Genomic DNA, 12,532 nt, shown 5'->3' with positions numbered 1-12,532 from the left:
GAGCCCGCGTCCCGGTGGTCCGCGTCCCGGTGGTCCGCAAACCCGAAACCCCCCGCCCTAATAAGATTCCTCCAACTCGATCCCGTCGAGCACCTCGCGCACGCGGCGCGCCAGACGTTTCCTGCACACGCGCAGGTGCATCACGTTCGCGAGCCGCTCGTCCCCACTCTCGGTCGCCCCGCCAAACGCCGCCTCGTCCGCCTCCAGCGTGGTCTCGTACGAAGCCTCGAGCTCCGCCGCCGCGCGTCTCAGCGCCGCCAGGTGCGCCGACTCCTCCTCCGACGTCATATCCTCCGACGACGACGCCGCATCCTCGAGGACCCCCTCCTCGAGGACCCCCTCCTCGCGTCCTCCTCCCCCCGCGTCGTCGTCCCCGTCCCCGAGCGTCGCGGCGATCGACGCCCCCGCCGCCACGACCACCGCCCGAGCGTCAAACGCTTCCACGCCGCTCCCGCTCCGAGCCGACTCGGCATCCTCCACCTCGTTCCACACCCCTCGAAGCGTCGCGCCGATCGCGCGCCTGAGCGCTCGTCCCAGCCGCGCCGCGCGCTTGCCCTTATTAACCCTCGGTAACCCGCGCACGCGGTCCGCCGGGGACCCGCCCGTTGGCACGAAGCCGTACTGCTCGAAGTGCTCCGTCGACGTCAGTTGGCCCTTTGTGTACGCCAGGCGGAGCTCGTCGCCGACGTCGGCGTCCGTCAGCGCGACGAGCTCGACGTCCGCCATCGCCTCCGAAGCCTGCGGCGGAAGCCCCGAAGACGCCGGGGTCTCCACGGAGTCGCACCTGTAGTCGACGGAGGGCACCGAGGCGTGGTTGGCGCAGTCCAGAAAGGGCACGACGGCGTGCGCGCCGACGCCCACGCGCATGGCTCGCGATCGGACGAGCGCCAGCGCCCACGCGCCGACGGTGACGTGCGGGTCGTCGTCCATGGCGTGTTGCGGGGTGGTGAGATCGGGCATCAACGCCTTGATGAGCTCGCGTTCGTCCCTCGCCCTGCGCGCCATGTCGTCGTCCTGGAGCTCGCGCAGCGTCGCGTCGGAGAGGAGGAAGGGGTGCGCGAGGGTCTCCGGGCCGGGCATCATGCCGCCGTACGCCTCCCAGAAGGCGCCGCCGTCGCCGGCGACCGCGTCGACGATCGCGCGCGCGAGGATGAACTCCCACCCTTTCCCCGAGTCCGGCGCCGCCGCGGACGCGCCGGCGCGCACCCTCGGCCAGGCGCCGTCGCCCGGCAGCGCGAGCGCGTTGCCCTCCTGCACCCACAGGGTCAGCTTCTTCGGCACCGAAGCGACGACGTCGCCGCGCTTGACGGGCTCGGACGCGAACAGGCCCTTGCCGTGCGCCGACTGGCGCACCGCCGCCTTGGTCAGTCTCGCATCGTGACCCGAGGCGAGGTCGGCGACCCACTCCTCGAGCGACGGCGCCATGGCTCTCTGCGGCGCGCTATCCGCCGTTGGATTTATCGGACGCTCCGGCAAAAAAAATAAAAAAAGTGGAGTCGCAGGGTATCGATCCCCGTACCTCTCGCATGCGAAGCGAGCGCTCTACCATGTGAGCTACGACCCCCTGGAAGGGGTTGAAGCGAGTTCCCGGGATCCCGGGGCTCTTTTCGCAGTTGATTGGGGTGATTTCTCGATTTTGCAGATATGTATCGCAGCGGTTGGCGAAAACGCCAATGCCGCGACCAACAACGTAAACGTGTTTGCGCCTCGTCAGACTTGGCTCGTCAGATCGCGAAGCGACGCGCCCGCTCGTATCCGCCCGCCTCGATCCGAGTCCGATCCCGATGCGCGTCTCGTTCCTCGTCATCGTCGCGGCGATCGCGACACTCGCGATCGCCGCCCCCTCCGTCCTCGCCGAAGCGAGCGGCTCGTGCCCGTACCACGCCAACGGCGACGGCGCGATCGCTCCGGAGAAGTGGCACCGGCGCGCCATGCCGGACGACTACAGCGGCGGACTGAAGGAGTTCAGCGTGGTTTACACCGACCGCGCGCTCAACCACATGTCCGCGCCATTCATCGAGGTCATGAACGACCTGAACACCCTCCTCAAGGGCGTCTACAACGCCGCGGCGACCGTCATCCTCCCCGGATCAGGCACGTACGGCATGGAGGCGGTGGCGCGACAGTTCGCGCGCGGCGAGAAGGCGCTCGTCGTCCGCAACGGGTACTTCTCCTACCGGTGGACCGACATCTTCGAGCAGACCGAGATCGCGTCCGAGGTTGTCGTCCTCAAGGCCACGCTCGACACCGAGGGCACCGACGCGTCCCGCCCGCACGTCAAGCCCCTCCCGGTCCACGCCATCGTCTCCGCCATCGAAAAAGAAAAGCCCAAGGTGGTCTTCGCCCCGCACGTCGAGACCTCCACCGGCGTGATGTTCCCCGACGATCACGTCAAACAAATCGCGGACGCCGCGCACCGCGTCGGCGCCGTCTTCGTCCTCGACTGCATCGCGTCCGGCACCTACTGGGTCGACATGAAAGCCCTCGGTATCGACGTCGTCATCACCGCGCCGCAAAAAGGATGGAGCGGACACGCGTGCGCCGGCGTGGTGATGCTCTCCGCGCGCGCCGAGGCGCTCGTCCGCGACGAAAGCGCGACGAAAAGCGACAGCATGACGCTCAACCTGCGCAAGTGGCTCGGCGTCATGGACACCTACGTCGCCGGCGGGTTCAGCTACTACACCACCATGCCCACCGATTGCCTCCGACTGTTCAGGGACGCGGCGTTCGAGACGCGCGACTACGGCTTCGCGAAAATCAAGGACGACTTCGTCGCCATGGGCGCCAGGGTGAGGGACGTCATGGAGGCTGCCGGCCTGACCATCGTCGCCGCGCCGGGATACCGCGCGCCAGGCGTCGCCGTCGCGTACGTAGGCGATAAGAGCGTCGCCGCCAAATTCAAAGCCGCGGGTTTTCAAATCGCGGCGGGCGTCCCGTACATGCTGGAGACGCAGCCGGAGATGGGGACGTTTCGGTTCGGCCTCTTCGGGCTGGACAAGGTGCGAGACCCGGACGGGACGGTGAGGGCGATCGAGGGCGCGATCGCGAAGGCGCTGGACGGGGTGGAGCGCTGACGAATTTTGAGACGAGTTTGAGACGGATTTGAGACGGATTCGAGACGCTCGCCGTCGCCGCGCCGAGCCGACGTTTCAATCGCGAAGCGCGGTCGTTTCTCACTCGCGAAGCGTCGAGTCGAACGAACAGTCGCCGAGGCTCTGGGTTCTAACACTTAATACGGCTACTTAATACGTGTAAATAGTCTACCTTCACGGCTCCCTCGCCCGCCCCGGGCGGTAATAATCCTCCCTCGCCCGCTCCTTCACCACCCTGTTCGCCACCACGTTCGCCTGATCGAAGCTGGCGGAGTACCTGCTCCGCACCGCTCCGCTCTCCACCCTCAGCGCCAGCCTCGGGTCCTTGTGCACCGCGCGCGTCGCCGCCTCGAGATCGACGCCGAACGATGAAGAGACGGCGGCGACGGCTTTTTTAGCAAAGTCCGCGTCCAACAGCTGCGGCACCGCAAAGACCATCCTGTCCACCCCGGGTTTCCCGTCTACGCCAGCCTCGGGGAACGTCTCCCTCAGCGCCGCCAGGCTCGGCTCGATGACGTCTTCCATCGACTCGGTCAGGAGGTGGCTGGAGACGACGGCCATCTCCGCTACGTCGCACGCGGGGAAGACTCTTTTCAGTTCCAAGAGCCTGCGCGACAGACCGGGAAGATCGCGGCACAGCCTCGCGATCGTCGGCGCGCCCATCTTGCGGATCGCACCCCGGCGTCGCACCGGCGGGAGGATCGCGCACAGCTGCGCGAGCGCGTCCTCCGCCTCCGGCTGCGTCACTCCCAACGCCTCGGCGAGGAACGGTACGACGAGTCTCTCATCCTCCACGAGCGTGACGTTGTCCCTGTCGCGCTTCACCCCGATGAGCGTAGCCCCGAGGCCTCCCGCGTCGTTCCCCGAGGGCGCCACCTTGGCAGACATGTACCGCAGGTCGTCCCTGGTGACGTCCGACCCGGCGCCGCGCAGCTTCCTGCTCCAGTGCCTCGGCGCCGCGCCGTCTGCATCCTCCTCCGACGAGGACGGGCCACCGCGCGCGCGCTCGGCGCGGCAAACGCGCGGGGCGGGACGCGACGAACGACATCTTATCGGGATCGTCGCGTGTGGTGGGGCCGCGAGCATAGACGCGACGCGAGCGACGCACCCCATCGATCGCGACGTGTCCCTCCGACCCCCTTGGCGAGCGAGCGCGCCCCTCCGCCCTTCCCGCGGGCGAGGTGCGCGAAAAACGATGACCTGTCGCAATCGATGACTGCTGAAGGAGCGTTCGCGATCCTTCTTTGGACAAAAGTTGGAGACTGTTTTTCAGTCGCGGCCTGCGTGCGAAGGTCGACGAAGGCAATCTGCCGGCCGATCTCAAGAAACGGCTGTGGAATTTTGCATAAGAGCGCACTCGGCGGTCGCGACGCATCACTTCGCTCTGCGCACAGCAGCGTAACACCGACCGCAACAGCCACCGCCGTCGAGGTCCATCCCCGACCGCCAACGACCACCACAACCTCCCTCACCACCACCACCGACATCGACAACACGCACATGGCGCTCTTCGCCTCTCCTTTCCACGCCTTCGACACCATCTTCTCCGATGCGTTTTCGCATCCCTTCCACCGCCCGCGATCGCGGAGGCGAGTCTGGGGCCCCGACCCGTTCCGCGTGGCCCATCGAGACCCCTTCGTGCGCTTCGTCCTCACCGATGACGCCATGGACACCGACGACGTCCCCAACTTCGATCCCGAGGTGTCCGAGACCGACGAGGGCTACCTCGTCTCCGCCACCTGCCCCGGGGTCCGCCCCGAGGATCTCGCCATCGTCGCCAAGCCCGAGCGCGGCCTGCTCACCGTGAGGTCCGAAAAGCACCCGCACGTCCGCGCCGATCTCCGCCTACCCACTGGCGGTGCCGTGGACGCCTCCAACATCTCCGCGTCGTGCATCGACGGCGTGCTCAGGATCATCGTCCCCAAGGTGGCGCCCAAGTCTGAGCTCATCCGCGTCGACTCCGCGCCGGCGACCGCGATGCTCGAGGACGCCAAGGACGCCGAGGACGCCAAGGACGCCGAAGACGCCAAGGACGCCCACGATGACGGTGACACCATCGTCATCAACGTCCCGGGCTTTTCCAGGCACGACATCTCCATCTCCCGCAAGAGGCCCGCGGAGACCCTCCTCGTCGAAGGCGCGTCGCGCGCGCTCGGCGGCCGCAAGTTCCGTCGCGTCCTCAGACTCGCCGACGCCGAAGCGACAGTCAGGGCGTGGTGCGTCGACGGCCTGCTCACGATTCGCGTGGTTAACCCTCGCGCGACTGGGGTGAACGTGCCGGTGTCCGCGACGCCCCTCGGGCTTCCGGCCCCCGGCGACGACGCCGCCGACGCCGGGGGCCCGAACAAAAACGCAGACGATGTCGACGGCGACGTGATCACCCTGATCCAACGCGCGGTCCCCGGGGTTTCCGCCGCCGACTTCACCGTCGAGATCGATCGCAAGAACACGCTCACCGCGCGCGCCGACGCGTCCACCCGCTTCGGCCGCAGGCGTTACTCCTTCTCCGTCGCGCTGCCCGAGAACGTGGACAAGGCCACCGTCGCCGCCGAGGTTGTTAACGGCGTCCTCACAGTCTGCGCCGCGAAGCCCGCGGCGCCCGAACGAATCACGGTGGCCGTTCGCGGCGACGTCCCCGCCTCTCTTCCCTCCGCCGCCGATAAAAACAAGGACGACGCCGACGCCAACGACGGCGCCGTCCCCGTCGTCGAGGTTGACGGCATGGTCGAGGACGTCACCGAGGAGGACGGGCGTTGAAAAAAAAACCCGCTCGACCAGACACGAGCCGCTGTACGCATGACCACTGACACATAACGACGCCGCGCGACGAACGCATTCGTCCCGATAGTGCTACGAGATTCTTTCTTCCCTTGTAATGAAAACGAAAGACGTTCGCGTCACTCTTGGCTACTGCGCTGGCTATAAGAGTTTAGCTCGCTATGACCGACGCGTCCAATCAAGGGAGCGCGCCGCAGTCCGCGATGACCACCGGCACGGTCGGTTCCTCCGTGACCCCACCCGGGGACACGGCCACCGCCTCGACCTTGTCGATCACGTTCATCCCCTCCACCACCTTACCGAACACGACGTGCTTCCCGTCGAGTTGCTTGCACGGCGCGAAGGTGATGAAGAACTGCGATCCGTTGGAGTTTTTCCCGGTGTTGCCCATCGCGACCACGCCCCTCGCGTCGTGCCTGCCCTTCAGACCGTCCTTCTCGTCCTTGAACTTCTTGCCCCAGATGCTCTCCCCACCGCTCCCGTTCTGCATCGCGAAGTCCCCGCCCTGCATCATGAACCCCTTGACCACGCGGTGGAACTTGACCCCCTTGTAGTGGTAGGGAACCGCGCAGTTCTTGCTCATGCCCTTCTCGCCAGTGCACAGCGCCTTGAAGTTCTCCACCGCCAGCGGCGCCTTGTCGTCGAACAGCTCGATGACCACCCTCTCCTCCGCCGCGGGCTCGATCTCGATCGGTCCCTTGGATCCCCAGTCGAAGTCGTCCGCGTAGCACTCGACCACGCGCTGCTTCTCGCCACCTCCGAGCTCGGCGATGTCCTTGCTACTCCATCCGTAGCGCAGGTCGGTGGCCTCGACGAAGTCCCTCGCGCGCTGGTACTTCTCCCGGTGGGAGTCGAGGTCGATGTCGAGGAACACCCGCGAGTTTGGCATGTCGGCTACGGGCCACCACGGTCCACCGACGCGGGGCGCGCGCGAAACTGATTCGACGTTTGCAGATGGACTTCGAGAGCGCACAGAGTGTTAGAACTTGGGCTGGTGAAAAACATCCTCTCGCCGCGGCAGTACGCTTCTGGCTACGGGCCGAGACGACAGTCTTCTCGAGGACGAAGAGTTCACATTACAAACGCGCTACGTCGCCCGCCCTCGGGATCGGTTTTTTTTCCGGCTCGAGACGCCTCGCGCCCGCACGGTAGCCACCTTGCGACGCGAGAGTGTCCCTAAATCTTAACCCAAGCTATGTACCCCAACACCGTTTGCTCGACGCTTAGACGTCGTCGACAACCTTGGTGCCCTCGTTGGTGGGGCCGTCGACGACGGTCACGTAGGAGTAGAGGTCCTCCTGTTGGAACGAGAGACGGCGCCGGGGGTCAGAGACGGACGACGACGACGCACGCGCCGGGGAGGAAGATGTTTGGTGGGAGACGAGAGAGATTTGTTGGGTTTCACCGTCGCGCGGCGTCGACGCCTTCGACGCGCGCGCGAGGATCTGGGACCGCGCGGGATGTACGTACCGTGGCGTCCTCGTCGTCGTTGCGCTTGCGGGAGATCTGCACGCGGATTTTGCGGGGAACCTGTGGACGCGGGAGTGGAAGTACGGGACCGCGGTCAGCGTCGGTGCTTTCCGTACGGGGAAACAGTCCGGACCGGGTGCCAAACCCTAGGACCTGGCGATGCGAAAAGTGCGGGGCGGACGCGCGTCTACTCACGTTGCGGATGCCCTTGGACCAGATAGCCTTGTTGAGCTTCACGTCAACACGCACGTCGGAGGTCTTCATGACCTTCTGCGCGAACTTCTTCACCTGTTGGCGTCGAGGAGGGGGCGGAGGTGAGCGGGGGTGCTCGGGAAAAAAGGACTCATCGCCTCGCGAGCGCGAAGCGGGCGAGCCCGGGCCGCGATGGGCGGACGGAAACGACCCGTCCCCGGGCGATGCGCGTCATCGATCGACACGAACGGCGTCACGATGCCCCCTTCATAACGTGAACGATAGAACGCCGCGTCGTTCAGGGGAACCGACCGTCGTGACTCGCGTCGACGCCGCGTCTCGCGCGTCGTACCGACGCCTAGCCCTAATCGCGGCTCGTTTGTCTCGGGGTTGGGCACTTACCGCTTGCACCGCACGAGGAGCCCTCTTCTTGAAGGTCAGTCCGTGGACCGCCTTGGCGAGGTTGATGGTGTACTCGCGGGTCACGACGTCCTGAGTCTTGCCCATGTTTCCCGATGCTGTGCAGGGCGTGTACGCCGAGCGAAAAGGGTCAGCCGTGCGCGAAGCTTCGGGATTAAAAAACACGGGAAGCGCAGGAAGCGGGGGCGAGCCTCGCCTGGCAAAATTATTGTTTCGCGTGAATTCGAAAACGTAACTGATCACCGTGTGAGTGACGAGCGAATATAACCCGCTAACGCTAAACTTGCACTTTGTCTGCACGGCCGCTGCAGTCAGAGCCCGAAAAAATCGAACGGCTGTGAAAGTTCCCTCGACGTCGCCAATCCGCTATCCGCCACGGAGCTTGGGGAGGTGGACAGGCGGGCGCTGACGAGTTGTTTCTTCGCACACCCGCGCGCGCCGCGGCCCGGGGAGGAGTCGGGCGCGAAGGCTGGCGCGAAGCTCCCACCCGCGGTCGTCGCGAGTGCATCGCGAGCGACGGCGGGCGCGAAAGCCTCCCGGATACCCCGCGATACCCTTTGGATACCCTTTGGATACCCTTTACGAACGCATCTTGGTATCTTGCGCATCTTGAGACGGAGCAAACAGAATAACTGTCGGCCACGTCGCGGAGATGGGCGTCATCCGGCTCCTGGCGCTCGCCGCGTTCGTCGCGTACTCGCGCGGGGACTTGTGGGACGTCACAGGCCACGACAGCGCGCGAGAAACCGCCGCGGACGAGCACTACCGCGGCGACTTGCGCATCGCCTTCGGCTCGTGCAACCGCCACGACCGCGCGCAGGACCTGTGGCCCGCGGTCCGTTCCCTCTCCGCGGACGCTTGGGTGTGGCTCGGCGACGCCATCTACGCCGACGGCAAGGTCGATAACGTCCGGCGCTACGGAGGCCGCGCCTTTCACCGCGACGCCTACGCGACGCAGAACGAGCACCCCGAGTACGCCGCCCTACGAGCCGAGACGCGCATCCTCGGAACGTGGGACGACCACGACTACGGCTTCAACAACGCGGGAGCGGAGTGGAGGGAGAAGGAATTCGCGCAGCGCTTATTCCTGGATTTCCTCGGCGAACCACTTGGGTCCCCGCGCCGAACACGCGCGGGGGTGTACGAGGCGTACACGTTCAGGGGCTTGGGCGCGTCCCAAACGGGCAGCGCCCGGCTCATCTTACTCGACGCGAGGTTTCACGCGAGCGCAAAAGACGGGACGTTGCTCGGCGACGAGCAGTGGGAGTGGTTCGAGCGGCTGATGCTCGGGAGGAGGACGGGTGCCGAGGGTGCCGAGGGGGGTGCCGAGGGTGCCGAGGACTACTACGACGGCGACGACGAGGGACGTCCGAGCTCGGAACCGCGGGGCGGCTGCGTGGTGTTTGACGGCGCGGAGATGAACGAAAACACCGACTGCGACCCGGTGGACGTGACGATCGTGGGAAGCTCCGTGCAGGTCCACGCGCACACCCAGGAGCTGCTCGCGAAGATGGGGATCGGCATGGACATCGAGTCGTGGAACGACTACCCGGCGGAGCGTCGCCGGCTGTTCGACCTCGTCGCCGCGGCTAACGTTCGGACGCGAGCCGTCGTCCTCTCCGGAGACGTCCATCACTCGGAGATTGGCGGGTCACCCGCGGGGTGCGACCTGCCGTCCGAGCTCGTCGAGATTACCAGCAGCGGCATGACGCACGGGGTGCTGGAGGAGCTCCCGACGAAGTTCCTGAGACGGCTGGCGAGGCACTCGACGTGGGGGATGGAGTACCTGCCGCCGTGGCTCTTCCCCGACGTGGGTAACCTTCGCCGGCGTCGATACGTCGGGTACAACTTCGGCGAGGTGGTCGTCGACTTCGGCGTCGACTGGGACGGGGATGCCGAGGGGGGTGCCGAGGGGGGTGTCGATGACGACGCGTTCGACGCCGCCGTCGACGCGTCCCCTCCCGCCAACCGATCGCCCGCGTCTGAGCGCGACTTTCTTCGCGACGACGTGTCCTCCTCCTCCTCCTCCTCCTCCTCGTCGTCGAGGGTCGGACGCGCGCCGCGCGCCGCCGCTCGGGAGCCGACCGTCTCGCTTCGCATCCGCGGCGTCGACGGGGGCGTCAAGCTGTCGAAGACGGTGCCGTTCTCCGCGCTCGAGGGCGAGTGGGCCGAGTACGGCGCTCGGGGCGCGTCGGTGAGCCGATCGCGTGCGGAGTGTCGGGGCGAGTCTTCGTTGACGGCGGCGCAGACGTGGAGGTTGCCGGTGATGCTGGTCGGGGTGGCGCTGGCGGGACCCGCGGGGACGTCGCTCGCGTTGTGGTGGCTGTGGAGGGAGGTTGGCCGCGTTCGGCGGAAGCGAAAGGCGGATTGAGGCGGATTCGATTCCGGGGATGTTTTGTTTTCCCCGGCTTGTTTTGTGTGTACTCCCGTTGTCATGAAAGAAGCGAAGTGCATCGAACGACGACGACGTCTCATCCCTTGCATCACTCACTTGCTCATTTAAAAACATAACCTTCGTCGTCTCGAGCGGACGCTCGGGGCGCTCCCGACGCTCACGCGAAGTCGGTCTTGCCGATGCCGAGCGCGGCCTGGATCTCGGTGGTGTCCGGGAGCTGGTCGGGCATGCCGTTCCACGAGTAGATCACCTTCTGGTCCTCGTCGAGCACCACGCAGCCGCGCCTGGACGCCATGTACCCCTTGAAGTCGGTGGACACGTCGAGGCCGTCGAGGAACTCGCCAAAGTCGAGGGTGCCCACGTACGCCTCGCAGGTCTTCAGGGACCAGTCGGAGAGGCAGTCGATGCCCTGGACCTGCTTCCAGGCGCCCATGGCGAAGGGCTGGTCCTTGCAAATGCCGAGGACCTTGACGCCGTCAGTCTTGGCGATGGACTGGAGGGCCTGGAGCTGGCACTGGCATCCGCCGTCGGCGTCGCCGGAGAAGGCGGCGGGGAAGAAGGCGAGGACAACCTTGCTGCCCTTGAGATCAGAGAGCTTGGTGACCTCGAAGCCCTCACCCATGAGGGCGAAGTCCGGCGCCTTGTCGCCAACCTTGACGGCAGCCTTGGTGGTCACGGCGCGGCGGACGGCGGATCCGGCCTGGTGTGGCATCAGGGATTCGAGCGGAATTCGGGATGTCGGTCAGCCTCAGTGGGGGCGCGATTCGTCGGGCCCTCCTCGATCGGAGTAACAAGGGGAACCGCGTCGTTTCGGCATTCTTCTTCGGGCGATCGATCCTGGGCGGGGCGGGTCGGGGTCTCGGGGCATCGCCCGAGGGTTCGGGGGGTTCGCACCTGGGTCTTGGCGCGGAGACCGGCGGTCTTGGCGACGGCGTGGGAGGCGGAGAGGGTGAAAGCGGACATGGTGTTCGTGCTGCGTGGCTCGAGGTGTGGCGCCAGCCACGATCGGGCGCCGATTGGATAACAGAAAGGGAACAGTGATATCCGCGCGATGGTCTGGACCACTTTTTGGAGGGGGGAGATGAGCCTCGCCGCGCGTGTCGTCGCGCTCGTCCCGACCCGTTCCCGCGCGGCTCGTCCCAACGCCACACGCCATCGTCGCGACATCGTCGTCATGGCATCTGCGACGTCGACCGACGCGTCGTTCGTGGGGCGATGGACCCGCGACGGATCGCGCAGCGTCAACGCGGAGGCGTACCTCGCGTCGCACGGCCTCGACGTCGCCAAGGCGGCCGAGCGCGCGGCGGCGCCGTACGAGCAGGAGTGGCGCGAGACCGGCGCGGAGGAGGGCGAGTTTCTGGTGCTGACGGACCCGGGAACCGGACGCGGGGTCCGATCGCTCGTCTACCCCATCGGCGAGTGGGAGGAGGAGTTCAAGGGATCGAGCGAACTCTTCGGCGCCGAGCCCGGCGTGGTGTACCGCAACACGACGTACAACGAGATTCCGCACCTCGGACCGGTGCACCTGACCGAGAGCGCCACGCCGCTGGGATGGGAGACGACGCAGCGGACGCTGAGTAAGGACGGGAACGAGATGGTGGTGGACAGGTCGTTCACGCCGAGGATGCCGGACGGATCCGCGGGTGAGAAGATCAGCAGCAAGGAGTACTTCACGCGGGTGATGGTGTTCAGGCCCCTCGACGCGTCGTGAGTTTCGAGGTGTACACCGAGGCGCGTCGTGTTGGTAACTGGCGTTTGAATTGAAAACGTCCTCTCCGTTCGCGAGGGGACGTCATCGTGTCGTCCTACTACGTCGTGTTCCCCCCCCCCCCCCAAACGCCCCTGTCGAAAAACAAATTCCAATCATTGCGCGGCGTTGAGATCAATCGCCCCAACCCCGGCCGCCACGCTCTCCGCCCCGACGTTCCCCCTTCCCTCCTCTCCCTTCTTCTCTCCACCCCCCTTGGCGTGCTTGCGCAGCAGCGGCGAGATGCTCACGTTGCTCTCCCCCGTCGCAATCTGCCTAAACACCTCCTGCGTCACCGCGCCGACGTCTACGTTTGCGCCGTGCTTCTGAATCTGCTCCAGGAGCCCCTGCAGCTGCTGCGCGCTCAGTCCGCTCTGCGCCGGGGACGCCGGTTCCTCCGCGCCGCCGCTGCCCTTGCTCGCGGGCGTCGCCGCCGCC

At 66.3% G+C, this 12,532-nt stretch overlaps 9 protein-coding genes across 9 annotated transcripts; 4 read left to right on the top strand and 5 right to left on the bottom strand.

The window, feature by feature from the left end:
• Positions 1-57: 57 nt before the first annotated feature.
• MICPUN_59864 (predicted protein) lies at positions 58-1,425 on the bottom strand (the record flags this gene model as incomplete). The annotated part of the gene is made up of 1 exon (XM_002503448.1): positions 58-1,425. One exon carries the CDS (start codon positions 1,423-1,425, stop codon positions 58-60), a length of 1,368 nt encoding a protein of 455 aa, XP_002503494.1.
• A 359-nt stretch (positions 1,426-1,784) lies between these two features.
• MICPUN_59863 (serine-pyruvate aminotransferase and/or alanine glyoxylate transaminase) lies at positions 1,785-3,256 on the top strand (the record flags this gene model as incomplete). Its single annotated transcript, XM_002503800.1, has 1 exon — positions 1,785-3,256. The coding sequence occupies one exon, from the start codon at positions 1,785-1,787 to the stop codon at positions 3,072-3,074; it is 1,290 nt and encodes a 429-aa protein (XP_002503846.1). The 3' UTR covers positions 3,075-3,256.
• Positions 3,105-4,278, bottom strand: MICPUN_59862 (predicted protein). Its single transcript, XM_002503447.1, has one exon. It carries the CDS (start codon positions 4,203-4,205, stop codon positions 3,267-3,269), a length of 939 nt encoding a protein of 312 aa, XP_002503493.1. The 5' UTR covers positions 4,206-4,278; the 3' UTR covers positions 3,105-3,266.
• A 26-nt stretch (positions 4,279-4,304) lies between these two features.
• On the top strand, positions 4,305-5,849 carry MICPUN_59861 (predicted protein; the record flags this gene model as incomplete). Its single annotated transcript, XM_002503799.1, has 1 exon — positions 4,305-5,849. The coding sequence occupies one exon, from the start codon at positions 4,305-4,307 to the stop codon at positions 5,847-5,849; it is 1,545 nt and encodes a 514-aa protein (XP_002503845.1).
• Positions 5,850-6,054: 205 nt separating this feature from the next.
• MICPUN_73476 (predicted protein) lies at positions 6,055-6,534 on the bottom strand (the record flags this gene model as incomplete). The annotated part of the gene is made up of 1 exon (XM_002503446.1): positions 6,055-6,534. A coding segment is annotated over one exon (480 nt), but the record flags the coding sequence as incomplete, so codon positions are not given.
• Positions 6,535-6,923: 389 nt separating this feature from the next.
• Positions 6,924-8,069, bottom strand: MICPUN_91199 (predicted protein). The gene is made up of 4 exons (XM_002503445.1): positions 7,935-8,069; positions 7,536-7,628; positions 7,341-7,400; positions 6,924-7,168 (listed from the first exon to the last, which is right to left on the bottom strand). The coding sequence occupies exons 1-4, from the start codon at positions 8,037-8,039 to the stop codon at positions 7,094-7,096; spliced, it is 333 nt and encodes a 110-aa protein (XP_002503491.1). The 5' UTR covers positions 8,040-8,069; the 3' UTR covers positions 6,924-7,093.
• Positions 8,070-8,604: 535 nt separating this feature from the next.
• On the top strand, positions 8,605-10,323 carry MICPUN_59858 (predicted protein; the record flags this gene model as incomplete). The annotated part of the gene is made up of 1 exon (XM_002503798.1): positions 8,605-10,323. The coding sequence occupies one exon, from the start codon at positions 8,605-8,607 to the stop codon at positions 10,321-10,323; it is 1,719 nt and encodes a 572-aa protein (XP_002503844.1).
• Positions 10,324-10,427: 104 nt separating this feature from the next.
• Positions 10,428-11,325, bottom strand: MICPUN_105804 (predicted protein). The gene is made up of 2 exons (XM_002503444.1): positions 11,242-11,325; positions 10,428-11,047 (listed from the first exon to the last, which is right to left on the bottom strand). The coding sequence occupies exons 1-2, from the start codon at positions 11,308-11,310 to the stop codon at positions 10,505-10,507; spliced, it is 612 nt and encodes a 203-aa protein (XP_002503490.1). The 5' UTR covers positions 11,311-11,325; the 3' UTR covers positions 10,428-10,504.
• A 73-nt stretch (positions 11,326-11,398) lies between these two features.
• MICPUN_59856 (predicted protein) lies at positions 11,399-12,058 on the top strand (the record flags this gene model as incomplete). Its single annotated transcript, XM_002503797.1, has 1 exon — positions 11,399-12,058. One exon carries the CDS (start codon positions 11,399-11,401, stop codon positions 12,056-12,058), a length of 660 nt encoding a protein of 219 aa, XP_002503843.1.
• Between the last annotated feature and the right edge of the window lie 474 nt (positions 12,059-12,532).

Source organism: Micromonas commoda, chromosome 7 (assembly GCF_000090985.2).
Source record: "Micromonas commoda chromosome 7, complete sequence".
NCBI classification, from domain to species: domain Eukaryota; kingdom Viridiplantae; phylum Chlorophyta; class Mamiellophyceae; order Mamiellales; family Mamiellaceae; genus Micromonas; species Micromonas commoda.
The sequence above is the reverse complement of the archived record's forward strand: the minus strand, read 5'-3'. Positions and strand labels throughout refer to the sequence as shown.

Bases quoted from the DNA above. Each gene is read 5' to 3' on its own strand.
- MICPUN_59862 (XM_002503447.1), bottom strand. From the start codon at position 4,205: ATGGGGTGCGTCGCTCGCGTCGCGTCTATGCTCGCGGCCCCACCACAC.
- MICPUN_91199 (XM_002503445.1), bottom strand. From the start codon at position 8,039: ATGGGCAAGACTCAGGACGTCGTGACCCGCGAGTACACCATCAACCTC. The intron at 7,629-7,934 runs GTAAGTGCCCAA...CGACGCCAACAG, and splicing joins CTCCTCGTGCGGTGCAAGCG to GTGAAGAAGTTCGCGCAGAA. The intron at 7,401-7,535 runs GTGAGTAGACGC...CCGCGTCCACAG, and splicing joins GGTCCAAGGGCATCCGCAAC to GTTCCCCGCAAAATCCGCGT.
- MICPUN_105804 (XM_002503444.1), bottom strand. From the start codon at position 11,310: ATGTCCGCTTTCACCCTCTCCGCCTCCCACGCCGTCGCCAAGACCGCC. The intron at 11,048-11,241 runs GTGCGAACCCCC...ATGCCACACCAG, and splicing joins GTCTCCGCGCCAAGACCCAG to GCCGGATCCGCCGTCCGCCG.